Source organism: Westerdykella ornata (genome assembly GCF_010094085.1).
Source record: "Westerdykella ornata strain CBS 379.55 unplaced genomic scaffold EI97scaffold_26, whole genome shotgun sequence".
NCBI lineage: Eukaryota > Fungi > Ascomycota > Dothideomycetes > Pleosporales > Sporormiaceae > Westerdykella > Westerdykella ornata.
The window spans coordinates 214,929-234,242 of record NW_022986876.1 but is presented as its reverse complement, the minus strand read 5'-3'; the positions used below and the strand labels follow the sequence as shown (position 1 = coordinate 234,242).

General features: G+C 54.3%; 8 protein-coding genes across 8 annotated transcripts; 3 read left to right on the top strand and 5 right to left on the bottom strand.

Annotated features, from left to right (window-relative positions):
• Positions 1–123: 123 nt before the first annotated feature.
• Positions 124–1,624, top strand: EI97DRAFT_404116 (uncharacterized protein). The gene is made up of 2 exons (XM_033796526.1): positions 124–363; positions 411–1,624. The coding sequence occupies exons 1-2, from the start codon at positions 160–162 to the stop codon at positions 1,362–1,364; spliced, it is 1,158 nt and encodes a 385-aa protein (XP_033651116.1). The 5' UTR covers positions 124–159; the 3' UTR covers positions 1,365–1,624.
• Positions 1,625–2,993: 1,369 nt separating this feature from the next.
• Positions 2,994–3,859, top strand: EI97DRAFT_444868 (uncharacterized protein; the record flags this gene model as incomplete). Its single annotated transcript, XM_033799928.1, has 3 exons — positions 2,994–3,166; positions 3,203–3,581; positions 3,680–3,859. 3 exons carry the CDS (start codon positions 2,994–2,996, stop codon positions 3,857–3,859), a joined length of 732 nt encoding a protein of 243 aa, XP_033651115.1.
• A 2,056-nt stretch (positions 3,860–5,915) lies between these two features.
• Positions 5,916–6,425, bottom strand: EI97DRAFT_444867 (uncharacterized protein; the record flags this gene model as incomplete). Its single annotated transcript, XM_033799927.1, has 1 exon — positions 5,916–6,425. One exon carries the CDS (start codon positions 6,423–6,425, stop codon positions 5,916–5,918), a length of 510 nt encoding a protein of 169 aa, XP_033651114.1.
• Positions 6,426–6,600: 175 nt separating this feature from the next.
• EI97DRAFT_154165 (uncharacterized protein) lies at positions 6,601–8,270 on the bottom strand. Its single transcript, XM_033793281.1, has 2 exons — positions 7,025–8,270; positions 6,601–6,965 (listed from the first exon to the last, which is right to left on the bottom strand). Exons 1-2 carry the CDS (start codon positions 8,005–8,007, stop codon positions 6,776–6,778), a joined length of 1,173 nt encoding a protein of 390 aa, XP_033651113.1. The 5' UTR covers positions 8,008–8,270; the 3' UTR covers positions 6,601–6,775.
• A 576-nt stretch (positions 8,271–8,846) lies between these two features.
• EI97DRAFT_461002 (uncharacterized protein) lies at positions 8,847–12,524 on the bottom strand (the record flags this gene model as incomplete). Its single annotated transcript, XM_033801157.1, has 16 exons — positions 8,847–9,290; positions 9,579–9,642; positions 9,699–9,733; positions 10,095–10,169; positions 10,219–10,246; positions 10,294–10,310; positions 10,386–10,404; positions 10,459–10,487; positions 10,549–10,653; positions 10,705–10,725; positions 10,949–11,079; positions 11,130–11,166; positions 11,215–11,529; positions 11,581–12,025; positions 12,215–12,349; positions 12,421–12,524. The coding sequence occupies 16 exons, from the start codon at positions 12,522–12,524 to the stop codon at positions 8,847–8,849; spliced, it is 2,004 nt and encodes a 667-aa protein (XP_033651112.1).
• EI97DRAFT_154395 (uncharacterized protein) lies at positions 12,418–14,387 on the top strand. The gene is made up of 2 exons (XM_033793282.1): positions 12,418–13,272; positions 13,329–14,387. Exons 1-2 carry the CDS (start codon positions 12,748–12,750, stop codon positions 14,172–14,174), a joined length of 1,371 nt encoding a protein of 456 aa, XP_033651111.1. The 5' UTR covers positions 12,418–12,747; the 3' UTR covers positions 14,175–14,387.
• A 490-nt stretch (positions 14,388–14,877) lies between these two features.
• EI97DRAFT_154147 (nuclear pore complex protein-like protein Nup107) lies at positions 14,878–18,661 on the bottom strand. The gene is made up of 4 exons (XM_033793280.1): positions 18,326–18,661; positions 16,045–18,256; positions 15,653–15,992; positions 14,878–15,596 (listed from the first exon to the last, which is right to left on the bottom strand). The coding sequence occupies exons 1-4, from the start codon at positions 18,359–18,361 to the stop codon at positions 15,137–15,139; spliced, it is 3,048 nt and encodes a 1,015-aa protein (XP_033651110.1). The 5' UTR covers positions 18,362–18,661; the 3' UTR covers positions 14,878–15,136.
• A 271-nt stretch (positions 18,662–18,932) lies between these two features.
• EI97DRAFT_383256 (DUF1903-domain-containing protein) lies at positions 18,933–19,280 on the bottom strand (the record flags this gene model as incomplete). Its single annotated transcript, XM_033795902.1, has 3 exons — positions 18,933–19,028; positions 19,075–19,121; positions 19,175–19,280. The coding sequence occupies 3 exons, from the start codon at positions 19,278–19,280 to the stop codon at positions 18,933–18,935; spliced, it is 249 nt and encodes an 82-aa protein (XP_033651109.1).
• Between the last annotated feature and the right edge of the window lie 34 nt (positions 19,281–19,314).

Here is a 19,314-nt window from a genome sequence, read left to right as displayed (position 1 = left end):
CGCCTTGAGACCGCTTTCACGACCACCTCGAAGCTAGCTACTCCGTTCAACATATACCCTCGTCAATATCATTGCATCTCAGAAGGGAACTAGTCCCAAACGACAATAACGATGGCTCCCGCGGGTAACCCGCTCAGCGCGGCCTCCCTCGCCGCCACCATGGCATCCGCGCTTCCCACTCCGCGCGGCAACGAAGCTCAGGTGAAGAATGCGTACGAAGCTGTTGCTTTGGCGGTACATGCGGGAATGGTAGCTGTAGGGTTTAGACTTGTGGGGTTGGGAGAGGAGGAGCGGATAGGTAAGGGTTTCTTCTCCCCTCCCTGTCTGGTATCTCTCACACTTGCCTCTGATCGCATCCATGTCGTAGTGTAGCACGTAATATGAATGTCATACTGACAGCTATTACAGAGCAAACAGAATCCACGACTTCCCTTCCACCCGCCTGGAACCACAACACCACATACGCCTTCCGCTATGCGCACTCGCAATCCGCCATGCAGTTCATCCTCAAAATCACACGTCTCGGAAACAAAGCTCTCATCTTCGGCACCGCGCTCGGCGCCGACCACACCACGAACTTCGAAATCACAGTCCGGGACTACATCTCCGAGTCTTCATTACCCGTACAGCTTGCGGAGGGGGCGTCAAACGAGGAGATAGCGCGGAAATTACAAGACGTATTCATCTCGCCCGCCCGTCTAGACGACCTGGGCAAACTTCTCAAAGTCTCCATCATCCAGCGGCTCGCTCCAGGCATCTACAAAGAAGGCTACGAAGAAGACGCCACATCCACCACCCAACGCGGCGAACCCAGCGGCGCCCCGCCCCGCCGCCCGCCGGAACCCGAACCCGCGCGACCATACCCCTTCGACGACCCGCTGCGTGCTCCTCCGCCGGCAGGGCAACGGCCACTACCGGAACCGATCCCGGGCTTCGAAGACGAATACGAGATCCTCCGGCCTATGCGGGGGCCCGGAGGTAGAGAGGGTTATCCCGTCGGTATAGGCCACGATGACCTCTATCCGCCAGGTTTGGGCCCGCATGATCCTATACGTCCGCACTTGGGCGGTGGATTGCCGCGGCCCGGTGGTGGTATGGGCGGGGGAATGCATCCTACGTTTGATGATCCGCTTTTTCGTGGTCAGGGGGGAGTAGGCGGGTATGATGCTAGAGCGCCGCCCGGTGCGAGATATGATCCCTTGGGGCCGCAGGATCCGTTGAGGGAGGATAGGGGGACGGGGAGGTTCCCTGGTGGAGGTGGTGGAGGAGGGCCGGGAGGGCCAGTGCAAGGGGGGTGGAGGGGCGGGGGAGGGGGCGGGCCGCCGAATCCGTTTGGTGGATTTGGGGCGGGGGATTTTATATGAGGGTTGAGAATGCATGTGGATGGGCGGAGGTTGTTTCTGCTGAGAATATGGATTCTTGGGAAGGTCATGCTTGATTTGGTAGGTCCTCTTCAGAGGCAATGGAGACGCCAGGGTCAATGGTTCACACCAGATTGCTGGGCAATCGAAATAAGAATGGATCAAGTCGAATTACCCACCTGTAAGATTTGCCAGTTGTGAATGATGACATATTTTGTGGATCCATATCAGTACCGTTATTATATGTATGCTCTCGGGAGATTGATATCATAAATGAAGATGTTGACTCTGCGCGAGATACCTATCGTAGACAGTGCCAGCAATCGACACTCTCAGCACCTTTGACTTAAACTCGCCATGTCAACGCGAGTCAGCAATACCTACTACATACTAATAGGCCGTTGACGTGACGTGACGCTAGTCTTATGTAGCGGCGACGGCCCGCCCCCACGCGCGGGAGCAACACATCCGGGCAGTTAGTGTAGACGTGGGAACGTGGCACGGGAGTCTAATTCAACGACTACCTTTTTTAGTTTGTCTGGTTGTGTGTCTGAGTCGAACACAATATCCCGACTCGGATATCTGACGTCTGACATCAGACACAGGAGAATAATGACCGACTCCCCTGCAGAGCATCTCTCCTACCCGACCATAGTTCTGCTAGCTACAAGTACAATAGTCAGCCCACCTACACTGGTCAGTTAGATGAGCCACAACCCATCCATCCATCCACTCACTCACTCATCGACGAAAGGAATCAAGAATCATAATTGCGTGCCGAGCCCATTCAGCGATGGACGTAAGACAAGTAGTAGGAATCCAGATCCAAGGATGGTGGAAACCATGAGAGCAGGCGAGTGGTACGGGAAATCTGATCGAGACAAACTTATCCAGTCTAACCTTATTAGTCTAGACTTCCTCGATATAGAATTATAAAGTGGATAAAAAAGTGAATACACCACACTAAAGGCGTTGTTACCTTTCCATCCCTACTGCGTACAAAGTTAAAACCCGCGCTTATTTCTTGCAACCTAAGCGCAATCTATCCTTCCACCAGCCTTATCCTTCACCACCGTATAAAACGACATGTATACCCGTTCTCTTCTGCATCGCAATATTAGCGCTGGTAACTACTAGTCATACCTACCTGAATCGCATACCCCAATGGATCCCACAGCTTGTCTAAGCGTGCAGGACAGTAGAAGAGCCCGCCTTCCAGCTTCCCAGCGACGGCCTCATTGAGCGTCTACACGGCTCCGATACGCGACCGGGAGCGATATCAAACGGACTTGCAGATATCGCATACCAATCCGCCGAAAGTCCTCACCGATCTCGATTTCCCGTGCCTATCGATCACCGTCTTCCTCGATGAAAAAAGCTCGTGCAAACCTCCAATCGCAAAGGCGAAAACCAAAAGGCAGCTGATCGGCCTTTCGCCCCGGCAACTTACAACAGCGACCTGGAGGACTGGAAACATCGGCTTCGTATATCACCGATGGAAGAAAAGCGCTGCACGAAGCCATGTATCGGGGACCTTCTGTAACTTCCAAGCTAGACCATGTTGTGCGAGTCAGCAGCCTACAAAGCATTGATCAATCGTTCATCCATCGAATGAATCGAGACAGGGTCATCATGCCTTCCGCCTTCCGCATCCCCGACCACAGCACGGTCGAGAGACGACGGGAGCGGAGGAGGATTCGGTGCTCAGCTAAGACGGTCCGCATTCTGTGCTTGCAGTACCGCAGCTTGGCGAATCTGACAGAAACCTGGATTTGTGATCGAGGCGGTCAGCCGGGTCGTAACTCGTCAGTCATGTATTTATTCATCTGATGCCATGTGAGGGAGAATACTGTAATGAGTCGGCCCAAGAGGAGAGAGGAAAACAGCGCTCCGCGTCGAAGATGCCTCCACGCATCTCTCGTATTAATTGCCCGCGCAGGGCGAAAATGTTCGAGCGACAAGGTGCATTCACGCCCAACGAGTAGGAGACCTGCTTGGTACGTAAGACACGAGGAAAAAGCATTGCAAGCATGCAGCTCGAGCGAGTGGGACAATCCCAAAATATATACTGTACCCAACCCACCCTTTCGGCGGTTCGCGGGCGCCTACGCGCGTGTGTTGCAATGCCTGGCGCGCGGAGCGAGAAACCTGGGAGCTGACGTGGGGAAACGATGGTGTTGTTACACCCGAGTCAGACGCCTTGCTGAAGCGCTTACCCTGGTGAGGCGAGGATGCCACAGCCGCGCGGTTATGCAGAGCTCGGACGGTTGAGGCGTAATGATCGTCATTGGCTGCATTGCCGCGCCTTTCGTCTGCAGCGGCAACTGTGTGTCCGCGTTGCCATCGCCCGCGCGGCTCCACAGGTTCGTCAAGGGTCTCCAACTCCACAGGTGGGTATCGCATCGGATCTCAACCGATCGGAAGTTCCGCCCCGCGATTTTGATGGTGGAGGTCCGTATTTTCGTGTTACTGAATGTCTACGTCCTCTGAAAGGATGACGGCTGAGGAAGGACTTCTGGGCTACCACGTGTTGTCAGTGAGTTTGAGCCGCTTTCCCATACTTCCGAAGTCAGGCCAGCCAGCCATTAGCATTTCTCCTTCCACACCGATCACTGCAGTGGAAAATGGCGCTGTCCTCACAACCTTCTTTCAGCCGCAGGAGGACCAACACGTTTTGTCGAGGTTGAAACTCAGGTTTACGGTCAGTGGCGTTCTTGTCTCGGTTAGTGAATCATAGCGACCCGTGAGTTGCACAGAAACGGTGTCATGAGAGTCCCGCTGTTTGAAAGAGAAAAGGGAACAAAGGTCGGAATACCGAGCCTGGCATGTATCGCGAAGCTGAATCCCCGTGCGAGACACACACAACATGCAGATGTCTCTCCAGGTCCATGGCAGAGAGCCGCCCAAGGAGCGCCTGCTCTGCGAGCCGTTGTACGACAATGCGATAGTACTGATCCCTTGTCTGAGGACAGATATCAGTGTTTCACCACGTCACCGAGTCTCAGTGAGTGTAGTATCGGAGTCCATAGAGTCTGTTAAGCCTGTTGGGGCAGGCACGGTCCTTCGAGAGCAGAGTGTTGGCTAGAACATGGTGGCCAGAAAGAGCACGTTATCTTCGACTTCAATAATTAGGCCGAGCTGACGACGGAGACCACCTTGCAAGAAGGTGTACACAGGAGGGACGTGTTTGACGCAGCCGCTGAGGAAGTGTCATGCGTGATGTTCTGCAGATCATATCATCAGTGCCCAATGGCAGGGCGGGCCCGCGACACCAGGTAGTGGAAGAGCCCGCGCCTTGCAGTTCTCCTGTGACACTGCAGATACAACAGAGGCAAAACGGGCATGTGGACCAATGGCAAATTTCCCAGCGTTGGGAAGGACCAGTCTCGAAGTAAAATGAGGTTGGCGTCTGCGTCTGCTACTTGGCCGGTCGGTACCTTTGTAAATAAATCATGGGCCGATGCTCGCGAGAAGTTGTACGCAGGTACGGAGTACACGCCGGAGAAGTGAGAATGAAGCCGCCATCTGGCGTCGGGCAGCAGGAGAATGGCAGGAAGCGAGCGCGGAACAGGACTGAGGGGTCCCCGCAGGTGGTGACAATCATGTGCCGCTCGCCCCGGGGGACTGTGGGTTGTGAAGTTCGAATCCCTCGCTCAACCTCGTCGCGGCTACTGTGGTGCCGTGATTGGCCTCGACCACGGCAATTGTGACTTGGACATGAGCCACACTGGCACTTGGGCTAGGCGGGATCCGCGGATGAGGCTATATTCGTCGTTTCTGTTGGCCCTTGACTTGATGGAGTGCAGGCTGGGGGCCAGATGGACTGTGCGGGGCGACGGACCCTTCCGCTCGGGTTAGGCAACACTGCCCATTTTGAGTTGTGTTGAAATTGCACTTTGGGAACCCATGGTGTTTGCTGCACCGAGGAGTGGTGCAAAGGGTACATTGAAGTACATGCAGTACATATTGCAGCAGAGGGGTGATGGATGGCGGGAACAGCCCCGGTATTGCGAGGGAAGGTAGACGGAGTAAGCTGTGCAGCGGTGCGGAACGGATGACGGGAACGAGAGGAGGGCAGAAGGAGGGAGGGGAGGAGGGGGAGGGGGAGGGGTTGTGGGGAGAGAGAGCAGAGAGTGGATTGATGAAGGGGGGGTTGATTAAGCTCGCGACTAGCATCCTAGCTCGCACGCTAACGCTGGCCGCTAGCCCTCATTCGTGCACCGCGCTTTGGTCTCTGCCACGGGCACCATCAGACGCTCAGAGCGCACAAGAAGACAGGGCAAGACAAGACATGATCGCCTCGCATCATCCGCCGGCATGAACCCCATAGTCTAATCTGATAGCATCGTCGACTAATTATCCATGGCATCCCGGACGTTGCCAACCCTCATCTCAACGTTCACCGGCAGCAGGCACCAGGTGGGTGCCATGCACACATGGTCCCTCAACCTCCCAAAAGCAGAGCGGAGGTGTAAGGGCGCTTAAACACGACCGAGCCCAGCATCAAGGAACCCCCAGTCTCGCACAGAATGCACGCACCCAACCTGTGTGCGGCTATGTATACGGACAGGTAATAACAGGTTGCTGGCCCGGCTCTGGCGCGTCGCTGGCCACTGGGATCTCGTCCCAGCATATGCGGGCGGCTAACGACACGTCGCCCTCTGCAGCGTGCATGCAGCCATCACACTTGAGTGTCGCATCGCAAGAGGCCACAAACCTGAAAGTGCATTTGCCTCGCAGACGCGCAGGCCGGCTTGGACTGCTCCCCGGCCCCTCCCACCCCTGCCAGCGCGGGTCGTTGAGAGCTCGAGCTCGGAGACCTGTCCCTTCGACAGCACTCCGATAACCGCGAATACATGTGAGCGAACACCTGCGCAACACAACCAAGCAGGCCAGCCCTTTCCAAGCTTCATCTTCTCCAGGGACCACCGCGGATCCACCATCCCCGTCCCCGTTTGCGCCAGTCCCGAATCCGGCCTGCTCATCTTGTTTTCGCTCCCTCACATCATCAGTCATCACTCGGCCTATAATAATTGCCGTACGAAGTAGTGTAGTCTGTATCATTGTCGCCGACGGAAAGGTTCAGATTATTGCTATTCGTGCTGATCTATCGCAACAAGATTAACCAACACAAGCCCTCCCGCTTCACATCCCCAACCCATCATCTGCATGAGGTCCCGTCTCCCAAACGCCTTTGTACGCCGTGAATGCAAATCTCTCCTGATGTTCCTTGAAACCAGTACAACGCCAAACGTGCCAGAGCATACAGAGCATACAGAGTACAGTCGAGGGCTGGGCCCTTTGCCAGCTCTCCCAAAAGCAACAACAAAAAAAGGAAATAATTAGAGCCACTCGTAAACCGCTTGCGTCCAGCAATGCCTACAAGCAGGTTAATCCCACCCCTCTAGCCTTGTCTAGTAGCCACTCGGCGTGCCGGGGAAGCTGCCGTCGCGGAACAGTGGCGGAGATCGCGTGTCATACATGTCCGCCCTAGGAGAAGGGTAATACGCAATGCCGCTGCTAGCTCGCATTGCTCGCGTGCGCGAGAGGACGTTGGTAGGATCCGTGAGCTCGTTTCGTTTCGGGCAACCGTCTTCCTCGTGTCTGAGATACTTATTTAGCAACATTGCCTCGAAGCCAACCTGGAAAGTCGGGCGCCTTACCTTCGAAGAGTGTCCTTGCGAGCAAATTGTGCATCGCACTTGCGGCACCGGAAATCCTTTCGCTTGAGGTGCACACTCTTCTCGTGACGGTCGAGATCCGTCTTCCGGACAAACTGCTTGTCACAGTCTCGGTACTGACAGCAGTGCTCCTTCTTCCTCGCAGGATTGTGCGTCTCCAGGTGCGTCTTGTGGTTGTAACTCCTCTGGAAGAGCTTCCCGCACGTAGCACAACTGTAATTCGCGTTCTCGGGTGTTGTAGGGTTTCTCCGCACCCTGGTACGTGCCGTGGCTCTGCCGCCGCTTTCCCTTGTACGAGGGCTGGGTGCCCGTTCCTCGTGGCTCAAGGCCGCATCTTCGTAATGTCTATAAGAGTATCCGCTTGCAGGCTCGTATCTGGGGACAGCCGGGGAACCGTAGGCCTGATCGTAGGGAAAGATTCCCGTCGTCAGCCGTTCGGGGGCAACGGTCAAAGGCAGTTGATGCGAGACATTCGGTGGAGATGATTCACCCTCGCTTGCCCATTCCGATCCGCCTTCGAGTTTGACGTGCGGGGCGTATATCATTGCTGACCCTTCGCGGGAGAAGGTCGACATGTCTTTTGTCGAAGAAATGGACGAACGAGGAGGTGTATCCTGTGCCGCCCACGAGGGAGAAGAGTGAGACGAGCGGTGGTCGTAGTTGCGTGCCCAAAGGTCTGCCGGAGTCTCGGCCACGAGCGGTGATCCCGAAGATGAAAAGCGTGACCAATGTTCAGTGGACTGAGAGGAAGGTGTATACAGCACGGAGCTTGTTGAAGGGCCCGACGTGGCAAAGGAATGGGACAAGGAGTAGAGTCCGAGGCCTTCAGCAGTGTATTTAGAGGGTTCTGAGTCACTGCGGGCAGGCGAGGGATATGCGGACGGTTGTAGCATTGAGGTCGGCCTCATAGCATGCTGGTATGGAGAATTGAAAGGCGGCGTAGGTTGTTGGCCCTTGTCGGACATGGTGAAACGATGGAGGTTTATCGGACTTCAGTATGACGATGCTGCAGGACGAAAGGTGACAAAGATGTGGAGGCAAGCGCGGAGGGGTATGGGGAGGGTAGAAGAATGGGTGGACGGATAGTGTATGGAAAGGAACGAGGTGGAGTGTATAAGAAGGAAAAAGATGCCTGGGCAGATATGGACAGGCCGAGATCCAGATTGGGGAATGCACTGCGTTGCAGTGCTGCGGCGGTGTGTACTCTGGCTATGATCCAAATCATCGGTACTTGAAGATGCGAGGCAGACATGGACACGCTGGAGCTCGAGCCGCGGCGGCAGCGCCTGTGGGCAAAACATGGGGCCGTGTCTCTCATCAGTAGTCCATGCCCAGCAGCAGGAGGGAGATGCACTCGCACTTCCGGCGCCAGAATGGGGCTAGCACACGGATGGATGCCAAGATTCACCCCCGGTCCTGCCTCCTGCAGAGGAGACATGGTGGCGGTTGGCGGTCCCAAGCGGGCGGGAAGCCCCAGCGGCCCGACTTGAATCAAAGCGGCGCCGAGCGCAACTGACGGTGAGCAGAGAAGACCCTGGCCTGCCGTGGTGAAGGGGTGGGGGAGGGGAGGAAGGGGAGGTTTGGCCACCATCTGCCTTCTGCTCCCTGTCCGCGTTTGGGCTGCTGGTGGTCCGTGGATAGTCCTCGATGTGGGAGGCAACCAACGTCCATGCCTACGCGCGCTAATCTCAGTGGTTCTCTGCCGAAAGGATAAGCTCCACCCTTCCTGTTGCTGCGCGTCTTGGTCTCCTCGAGTGTATTATCCGTCCTGCTATGTGTCGAGGACGGCTGGAAGCGCCGGCCATCAAGCGGCCGTGCTCGCTTCACGCTGCTGCTGGAGCTGCGCAACCACGGCTGTGAGTTGCTCAACTTGCGTGGTGAGCTTGAGAACCAACGGTCGGAGCTGGGCTTCTGTTTCCGCGACTCCCGCTCTAGTCTGAGGCCGTTGAGTAGCCTGCAACCTGCCCGAGCCTGCGCCGTTCCCTTCATCGGGGAGGTTCCAGGCTGCCTTCCACGGGCCAAGGGAGTTGACGGCAGGCCGGAGGGGACGTCTGATGTGTCCAGGTGTTTCCGGACCAGAGATGGACGCTGCAGCGGAGCTGCGCTGTTGTCCGGCGAAATGCTCGTAAGCCCATATCGCCGCTATGAAGGGTAAGTGTGTAGCCTTGAGAAGTAGAATCCGGGCACTCCTGAGCTGCTCCGACGACACAAACAATCGGAGCGGCCGGAGACCAAGTGGAATGAGGTTCTGGTTCCACTGATCAGCCTCGTCCTGGGGAAAGAAAGCACACCAGCCACATCTAAACGCTGAGGCACTCAGGGCCGGCTATGCATCGCAGTACCGCAAGACCTGGGGAAGCATGGCTGAGCAGAGTGGAACCCTACAACTAGCGAGCATGTAGACGCAAGAGCGCGGAAGCAATTGATGCTCAGAGCACCGCTTGTCCCTCTCGAGGCTATGCGTGGCTTGACGGTGATAGACCCGGCGCTTGAGCGTCTCGGACGACCCAAAATAGACGTCGATGAACGAACTTACCAGCGGGGGAAGATAGTAGGTTAGGCGGTTCGATGTAGACGCCTCAAGCACGTAGACCGAATAGCTGGATTGAGACGAATGGTCAGTTCGGAGCAACCCGAATCCTCCATGGGTACTGACACGAACAGGTATTCTTCTCTTGCATGTTCCAACACCTAAGCCGAAATCAGCAATGCCCTATGGCAAACATTCAGATGCGAAAGTTTGAGCTTGTCCGCGCCCTCGATTCCACACCGCAACCTGGTAAGGCATAACGCCGAAAAGCAGCAGCAACGGTGCCAGATTGGGGCGCCATCTAGCGGTGCGGAAGAATCGCTCTGTCCATACCGGCATTGGTGGGCGCGGGAACAACAGATGGAAGCATGGGAAGCAGGGGGTTTCTTCGGTGAGGCCGCGGCTTTGGGTTGGGGCGAAGTCGTTCTCGCTTCCATTTTCGAGCGTCGAGAGCCAATCGATCTTTGCCAAGCCGTGTTTTCTCTACCAATATACCGCGAAATGAGACGGACGCATACACACCTTGGTCAAGGAATTACTCAAAAGCGATATGAGCGATGTGATGAGCAGGATGTTGGTAAGAGCGATGAAGACGAGCTGGAAAATCAGCAGACCGCCCATGCATGTGGACTGCGGACAAGCCTACCATGACGGGTGGGCCGAACCACGGCGATCTGTTCTCGTTAGCGGACAACATGTTTGACTTTTGGAAGAAGCATACATCTCCTTAGCCACATCCTAGCTTGTAGATTAGTGACTGTTCTGGCTCTGGAAGGAGGCGGTGCTCCCCATGCACGTCTGTTGGGTACTCACAAAACCAAGATACGAAGACCTGTTGTCACGAGTTAGCACTTCTACTCCGAGCAGAGAGCATAGCTTCACTCACCCAAAAAATACTTTAACAAGAATCCATGCCTAAAAAGACTTGTTAGACCGCAATCAAAACCTGCCACTTCGACTCTGATCACCAACGCACCATTTCCCTTGGAGTGAAAACACCCCTTGCCAGCAGGATAAACGTTGTCAGGAACCCCAGGTAGAGGATCAGGACTAGCGATAGGAATTTGACAAAATCCTTGGTCTGTCCGCATCAGCTCCGGCTTCTGTTCTGCCTCGTCTGGATTGTACAGACCATTTCCTTGAGGCAGGGAATCTGCAGAGACAGGGTTAGCTGTGATGTGACCAACAGAGCTCTGATGTCGAGAAGCACGATGGATGGCAACCACTCCCGTGCCGCAGCTGTCAAGCGGCCCGATGGTGCCGCATCCGCTGAGGCGTGGAAGGCAGATCAAGGCAGCCACAGCGATCAGATGGCGGATGAAGCCGTTGCTGAAGGCGGGTGGCGCCTAAGGGGAGGAGAGCAAGGGGTGACTCACCAATGTGCCAAAATATGGGTTGAGAGACAGGAGAGAGAAAATCCTCGGTACAAGGAAGAGCGCTTCGAGGCCGAGCACGTCGTAAGCTAGCTCAGTGATTTCAGACGATGCCCTAACTATGCCGACGATCCCTTGCGGGCACCGTTAGCAAGCGGTCCCAGTGGAGAGAGAGGTGACTCACTTAGTACGAAGAAACCGACCGAGACGAGCACAATACTCTGTGTACCAGTAAGCCGACTGAAGCCTGCAGAGGCAAGTATACTCACGATGTCCCAGGCCCACCAGAAGTCTGACGCGTAGAAGCTCGTCTGTCCGGCATCATTCCACTCCCCAAACTCATCGTACGCAAAGCCGGCTATCCAAACGTAAAGGAGTACCTCCGCAGGAGTGATATGGGACTCACTCCTATCAACGAGTACGGCGTAATAAAGGGCCAGAAAGGTGGCAAAGAACAGAGTCTCAAATACCTTGAGATATTGAGGCACCCGAAGACGCGTGAATGGATCAGCGCGTCGACGATTATACAGCTTTGCCCTTTTAACGGAGTTGACACTCATCGTCTCCCAGAAAACGATGTCGCCCTGGTACCGTCAGTTGACTGTACTGGTCATGGGCTAAAGGGGAGATAATACCCGCCATATGCCATTGATGATTTTCTGAACTGCTCTTTGGCTGAGGAACTTCTTTGCATTCGAGACCGCAGCAACCTCCAAGGCGCTCAAGAGTTCGAATTGAGAGGCGAACTCGTCCGAGCGCGGAGCAGACGTCGAAGAGGTACCATGTATGCTGTCGGTGCCGAAATGAGACGTTTCTTCTATTTGGGAAGCACGGAGAAGAGGTGCGTCTTCCGTCACAGCGCTGCTGGATTCGCCATTGGACATATGCTCTACGCTGGAGCCATCGTTTGCTGACCGTGTGGTAGGCGGAAGTTCGAACAGCAAAAGATCAACGGCCTCACGTTCCGAAAGACTAGTCACGAACAGCCATGCCACATATTCACACGCGTAACCCCTGCCCTCGTTGACGCCGGGTTCGTCACTCGTCTCCTCAAGAGCAGCAAAGTGTGCTTTGAGCGCTCTACCTCTTGTTAGCTCCCGCACATCAAAACCGGTTCATGAGCTTCTGATATGCTTCTTCTACGGAATGGCTATGCAGCAGCCAATCGCCTTGTAATATCTTTTGTCCCCCACCAGATATATCTCTTTAGGATAAGTGCTAATGTCCAAATAGATGGTTGGTGTGAATGTGAAGAGATGTCCTACGCACAAGAGGGCCGACACTACAGCCGGGTGATGGACAGAGTCCGTAAGGTATTCTATCAACGGGGTCAAGGCACGTCCTTGTGATGAAGTGCGGAGCTCGTCGAAGGTGGTCGGCAGCGAAAACGAATCGGTAAAGTAGCTGATAGCTGTTAGCATTTAGATTTCGTCACTAATGGGCTAGACAGCACGCTCAATCACCGTAGTACTCACAAGGATAGTTTCCTAACGAGATCGCCGAAGCTGTCGCTCTCGGAGATGACTGGGATGTCGGGATGGGGCTCCGGCCAGTATGGGGTGGAGGGCTGGGACGCCATGCTCAGGGCGAGCACTGCACTGGGAAGCAGAGATCTCGAGCACAGAGGAGTGGTAGTAAGTCCTCAGGCATGGCCAATGTGTCGATGAAGCGGACCGGTTTTTTGTGGTGTGTGGTGGAAGTCGCGACGTCGGGAAAGCTTGGCGTTTTTCCTGTTCCGCAAGAATATCGTCATCCAGATTCCTACTCTCTCCCAGTGTTGCTCCCTCAATGTTCGGTGCGCCATGGCCCATAGTGACAATTATGTCAACGGAAGGCTGCGGCTTTCTGCGTTCCTTCGTATCGTGCAGAATATTCCTCAGCGTCGACCTCTCCGAATCAGGCGACGGGTTCCAAACGAGAATTCAACACTAACTTCAATCGCAGCTCCTGCTTTATCAACGGAAGCGGAGCAATCAAATGAGATAGATAAAGGCACTGGAGTTGCAGAATCCCATATGGTGCAACCAGCAACACTCTCGGACCACCAGGCGGAAGCAAGCCCATTTGGCATATTACCTTCAGCAGCACCACCAGAGCGGGGCTCACCACGTCCGCATTTTGATGTTCCAGTGATTGAACAAGTCTCGACGGTCGAAGTGGAAACCTCCGCCGTCTCCAGAACCCCAAGGGGAGACTTAATCGTGTATAGAGCCCAGAAGGGCAATGCGGATGCCCGTCTCATTCCCAGTACTCGGCGGAGAAGGCTCCCTGTTAACGAACTTGCACTCGTGCGAACAACAACAGATGATAGCCTCTTTGACCGAAGTGTAGGAGGCTAAACTACTACTGTCTCCTTCACTTTTCTAACCGCTGGGTGTTGCAGGAAGAAATGCCAGAAACACCATCCATCACTGACACCGACCCCATTGAAGACAGCCAGACTCCTCAGTCACATTCCGCTGTTAATCCCGCTTCAAGAGCAGATCGTAAACACAGGCCTCTCATCAGTCTTTCGACTCCGTCTTTAGCTAACAAATCCCGCTGGAAGATTGACAAGGCAAAGAAACAGACCAACACGCCGGGCGCCAGGTTGATGCCTTCTCACGGTAGTCTATGGGGCCTCAGTGCAGACGGTTTTATAGCTTCTGAATTGGATCTTCCGACGAGAGTCCAGACAAAACGAAGGGCGCCTTCGCCTGATAAAGCAAGGGCGAGCCGGAAAGCAGTATTGATTCCAGCGCCAGTCGGGACTTTGGAGCTGAGAAGCGGTGCCCTCCCAAGCCCGTCTCAGCTACCGGAGCAGCTGCCCCCGCGAACAGAACTGGCACGAATTGATGATATCTCGTCCGACGACGACTACACCATACCCCGACCTTCACTGGAAGGGACGTGGTTATCCTCACAACCTCGCCGGCTGCGAAGGCGCACAGAAGACATCGTCACAGCGCAACTATCCGCCGTCACAGCACCAACCAGACCCAGCACCGACTCTGATCAGGAAGAAGAAGCCGATGATATGGATGATGAAGCAGTCTCCACCGCAACCGAAATTCTCGAAGCTGGATCCCACGAGAGCGAGTTACCCGACTGCGATGAGGAATTTGGCATCCATCCACCTGACGAACATGACGACAGCGGTTTCTGTGAGGACGATGCCTTATTTCAGGCACTCCGCTCTCAGACTGTGGTGTCGGATTTCTGGGAGCACTATGGGGGTGACATGGACTGACTTCTGAAGCTACACAGTACAGGAATATCTTAATGAGTGCTTGACATGCGTGGGTACATCCAGAATATTTACAACAAACTCTGCATATCTATTAAATTTGTATTGCTAGGAATATCGACCACCAAATTAGATCAAGCCCCTACTTAGAAATGCTTTCACAGCTTCCTCTGGGCTCAATTGATGTATTCAACGACATTGCACAGTACGGCTCGCACAGAACCTTGGAGCATTAGAATGTGAGGGGTCAACGTGTGTAGTCGGGCATCGGGCACAGCGAGCTCTGCCCGACGTCACCTCTGGGCAATATCATTCACAGTACTCCACACTCGCAGCTTAGCTCTCACCTTCCTGACCATCGGCCCATTGACCTCGCCAACATCGGTTTCTGTCTCAACTCAACACTGCTCCTCAATCCCAACAAGGTATCAAGAATTAGTGTACTAATCTGCCTGTAATATTCTATTAGAGGACGCAAGTTGTTCTAATATCTTTGAAAGAGCGCAACTCTTCGCATTTCCCTAGCTAGTTATCCATATTTACTCAATCTACTAGAGAATAGTTACACATATCTATTCGTCTTTGCCCTTTGTCAATTCCTGCTCTCTACAACTAACGCCTTTCTTCTTTCCAGCAGGCATGTTACTATCCCGAATGCCACTGCGAAATGCACAACTCATGTATCGCAACTAGTGAGAGATACATATACACGCAGCATGAAATTCAAATCCCATCATTTAGGAAGTCTCCTGGATGCATCGCATAAGAGCTTCACGGCGCTCGCTGAGCAAATCGTTCCCAGAGTATCCATTACGCTTAATCGCGAATCCACACTCCGCCCGATCAGGCCGGCCATCCCCTTCTCCATCAGAAGCACTCAAGCCCCAGCGAAACCCTCATGCACCGAATCGAATACCCACACCTCCATCTCCATTCCCCTCGTTACCCGGACCTCGACACCACGGTCACTTCCTCAAAACCGCATTCCAAAGCGTCAGCGTCTCCCCCCTGGGCCCATGCTTGCCCGCCCCCTTCCTCAACTTCGCATCCGTCTCGCCCAACCTCAACATAGCCTTACTACACTCCGCCAGCATGGTCACGAGCTCCTGCATCCTCCCCGCCGCCAGAAACGCCTCCTGTATCCACTCCCTCCGTTCATCCGCAACCACCACGGCAATATCTAGCGCCTTGGTCAGATACTCCTTGCTATTAAAGTACGCTGCGGGCTGCACGACGGATATATACGCCAGTACGATCTCGGGAATGTAGACGCGCTTGACTTCCCAGCCGTCGGTGCCGCGCGAGCTGTCGATGGCCTCGAGGAAGGTTTCCAGGAGGGTGTCGATGATGGCGGAGATCTCCTCGAAGAGCTCGCGTGCCTTTTTGGTGGAGATTTTGGTGCCGGTTTCGCCCGAGTCGCGGATCCTGCGAGGCTGGTTAGTCGGTGCTACTTTGCAGTATGCGTTTGTGATGGGACTAACCGTATGAGATTGTCCTCCTCCTCGCGCCAGTCGCGGAGAAGGGTGATTAGGCGGAGGAGCTCGGTGAGCTCGAAATAGGATTGCGTGCTCTCCTTTAGGGATTGGACAATTTCCCTATGTTCTTCGGCAGTGGGGATCTTCGTCGATGGCTTCCAATTGCGGCCTGATCGAGATAGTTCTTCCTGCCGCAATGCGTCGATTCGCCGGCTATCTTGCACTTCGGCGCCGTCAGCCCTGATGTCGAACGAGTAGCCACAAAGGATCTTGGTCTTGATTTGCACCAAGGTGTCCAGATTCACTTCGTTGACCAGCTGAGTTGCAGCACCGAGGCGGCCCTTGCCTGTGACAAGAAGTCAGTAAAATCTACAAAAAAAGAATCCCAAGGGACTTACGCAAGAGGAACATGAGACCGCTGTGCAAGACCATGAACGATTCATCCACCCACTTGTCCAGATGGAGGTGCCAGCGCAACGAACTCAGCATTGCCTCGTCGTTCTCGCTGATGTCAAAACCTCCAATTTCGGATTTGACACGCTTGCCCGGCCATAGGTACAAGTGCGGGGCAACGGCTTCGGATGGCGTCTCCAGTAGAGCCAGCGATTCAATATCTGGAACGTCAAGCGTCTCCAAGTATTTTCCAATGGTGAGCCAATTGTCCTGGACCACCTTTGCAGCGTCAATACCGTACAGGCCCATCAAACCGACGATGCTATTCTGTTCCTCTGGGTTCTTTATATCTGAAACCACCCGCGAGAGGCAGTGGTAAGTCCTCTCCTCGTGAAGCTGCGCGGCATACAACGGTATCAATTGGAATCGCTTGGTGAGCCGAAGCAGCTCGATGTAGGTTACGATTATGTTGTCGAACGCTGTCCACTTAGCGTAGTCTTCGCGGTCAAACAGATTGAGGCCTTTTTGCATGACGAGGAGGATGTGAACCAGTATCCGTAGAGCGTGCGTATCCCTAGCCAGAGCTTGATGATGCTTTTCTGCTGTTAAGGTGCGTGATTCCATGGGTACTGATTCCTTCAAGTCATACTCGCCTTGTTGAACTTCCGGCTCAAGGACCAAGCTCATAACCCGATCGTCTTTCTCTTGTAGCATAGCAATGGCGACACCCACTTTCAAGAGCAGCTCCTCCACTGTTGTGCTGATGAGGCTGCCCTGAATGAGCTTCATGGGAGCCAATGAAAGAGCAGCCGTGGCCTTCTGCTGCTTCAGCAGATTGATGATGAACGCGGGCGAGTTTTCCCAATCGCCAACGTCTGCAACTGCATCCTGAAATACGAATTTATGCGTGATATTCTGTGGTAGCCGCCGCGAGTGATGGTTGAGCAGATAGTCGTCAAACCTCGAGAGCAACAGGGCGTTGTAATGTGCGTAAAGATGGTCATCCCACGATCGGCAGACGCGCTGCACCGCTTTATAGTCCCCACTGAGAAGTCCATATACGGCGCCTTCGAAATGCGATCGAGCACCCCTCGCGGCAAGGAAGCACATGCGACGAAACAGGTAGCCGACAGACTCGCCCGCCAGGCTAGGCCCTCCTTCTGGTCGAGACTCATCTGCAGCGCCCATACTGATTCCCCGCCACGCCTCGCTCCTGTCTCTGCACCACTCACTGACTTCCCTCCAGGGCGTACCGCGACGCAACATCTCATAGCACACCATCCACAGTGCGCGCTCATAGTCTTCGTCGGATTTCTCCAGTGCCCTTCTCTGTCTCCCAGGAGCGTCCGGGTCCAGTTGTGTGATGAGTTCTTCCGAACGGTCGCTAGTCCTCAAACTCCAACCCTTTGAACCCAGAGGTCCCTCTGTTCCCTGTAGGCGCTTCGCCTGCTTGATCTTCGCCCTTGTGTCAGTCCATCCACTTGTCCACGTATGAGTGTCTTTCCCGGATTCTGTGCCTAACTGCTCGATAATGGATTGAATGTCGCTCTCCGTGTTCCTGGCCGTTCTTTCAAGCCATCGAAGCACGAGTTCCTTCTCCTTAGCCTGATCATCTACTAGCAGGAAGCGGTCCCAGAGCTCGGGCTTCGGGGTGAACTGGTGTAGTGGTTCATGACGCTTGGAGATCTTCGATTGCCGGTCGGCTTCGCGGTCGAATCCAGGTTCGGGATGGTAGAAGGAGATGATGAGGTGCACAAGGTCCCAAGTCGCAGCTTCGGTCTCCCACTGTCGTAACTCTTGCACGCGAGCGGAGTAGGAATTGGAGTTTCCTTCGACCGAAGACAAGTTACTTTGAATTGACTGCGAGAAATCGCCGGCCATAGGGGCTTCCTCCTCTATCATCGTCCTAATGCGCCGTTGTACGCTTTTCCGGAGCTCTCCTCTGTTCTCGGCGTCGCCTTGTTCTCTGAGCTCCTTCACAGTCGAATCGGCCAAGCCTTTGAATTGGTCCACCATCCGCAGAGTCGCATGGTATCGCTTTTTTGCGTCCTGTCCTTTCTCCTGGCTGTACCATTGATCGACGCGCTCCGCGAAGCTTTCCACTTCTTTTCCGACCCGGTCTGCCATTGTCCGAAGAGGCTGTAGAGGGTCGTCGTTCGTGCTCGGTCGGTGAGTAACGCTGGCGGGGCCAAAGAAAGACCCATTGTGGTTTCGCGGCTGTTAGAGTTAGTCAATATGGGGCTTTGAGAGAGGTAATGTCCAAGTCCAAGCTCCGAAACGGCGTACCTGCAGCGCAAAGGACTTTCTTGAAGCGGTCGCCATTGTTCGGAGAGGGGAAGGAGACTGGCAGAAGCCCGAAAAATTATTTCGCAATCCTCGCGACGGCTCTCCGACTAGGCGGATTGTAATGCCGCAATTCTGGTTGTTGAAGATGCTTCTTCAAGCTACGCAAAACACATGGAGCCACATCTCGCATCAGTGTCTGTGCGGCGCGTCGCGTCCGCTTACCTAATCCTTGGCAAAGTGGCTGAAGAAAATCCTCACCACTCGAAGCCGCTTCGCTCTTCTTTTTTTCCTCATCAATGTCTTTATAGGCAGTCATTAGAGTCTCGGTTCAAACTCGTTCAGTGTTTGTACAGGTCCATGCGGCCTCTTTGCGTGCTCACGATTGTCTTAGAGCAACATATCTCCTGTTACCTGGCTGGACTTCCTCGTGAGGTGTGATGGCTCAGATCCCAAAGGAGGTGTGACATGCGCATTGGATGGGTTATATTCCACTTATTTGGACATTTCTAGTATACCTGGGTCCCTCATTTCCCTGCCTCTGCTGCCCGCTGCTTCATTTTCAATCTGGACGAGTCAGCGTATGGCGGACAGTGGGCTTTGGGAACCATCACCTTAGAAGAGAGGCTTTGGGGCAGCTCACGGTGGTTGCATTTTCTCCCCTTTCTTGATAGAAGGCGTTGCAACACTCATATAGAGCGTCGACCTGGATGCGTAAGCTGGAATAGTGCAGAGATAGAGTTCATATCTACCTCCTTTCTGCATTTCTCTTCTTGGTACCCGGTCCTCTGCAGGCAGTCTTGGGTGGATTAGTTGTGTTGTCCAAATGAGCAGTGAGTATCCCAAGCCTACTCTGAATAGCACATGCTCGTGGATGGCACGGTGGATTGGTTCGGAGATCCTCTCTGAGTCCCTGAGCCACTGTTAATTGCGCGATTCGACTGTTTACCGGTGACATCAGACGGAAAGATTGATTGATCAAATGCATACCA

Coding starts and splice junctions, on each gene's coding strand:
- EI97DRAFT_404116 (XM_033796526.1), top strand. CDS start 160: ATGGCATCCGCGCTTCCCACTCCGCGCGGCAACGAAGCTCAGGTGAAG. Junction 364..410: donor CCTCTGATCGCATCCATGTC/GTAGTGTAGCAC, acceptor GCTATTACAGAG/CAAACAGAATCCACGACTTC.
- EI97DRAFT_154165 (XM_033793281.1), bottom strand. CDS start 8,007: ATGTCCGACAAGGGCCAACAACCTACGCCGCCTTTCAATTCTCCATAC. Junction 6,966..7,024: donor CGCAAGGACACTCTTCGAAG/GTAAGGCGCCCG, acceptor TAAGTATCTCAG/ACACGAGGAAGACGGTTGCC.
- EI97DRAFT_154395 (XM_033793282.1), top strand. CDS start 12,748: ATGGCCCATAGTGACAATTATGTCAACGGAAGGCTGCGGCTTTCTGCG. Junction 13,273..13,328: donor ATAGCCTCTTTGACCGAAGT/GTAGGAGGCTAA, acceptor TGGGTGTTGCAG/GAAGAAATGCCAGAAACACC.
- EI97DRAFT_154147 (XM_033793280.1), bottom strand. CDS start 18,361: ATGGCGACCGCTTCAAGAAAGTCCTTTGCGCTGCAG. Junction 18,257..18,325: donor GAAAGTCCTTTGCGCTGCAG/GTACGCCGTTTC, acceptor TAACTCTAACAG/CCGCGAAACCACAATGGGTC. Junction 15,993..16,044: donor CGGTCTCATGTTCCTCTTGC/GTAAGTCCCTTG, acceptor TTCTTGTCACAG/GCAAGGGCCGCCTCGGTGCT.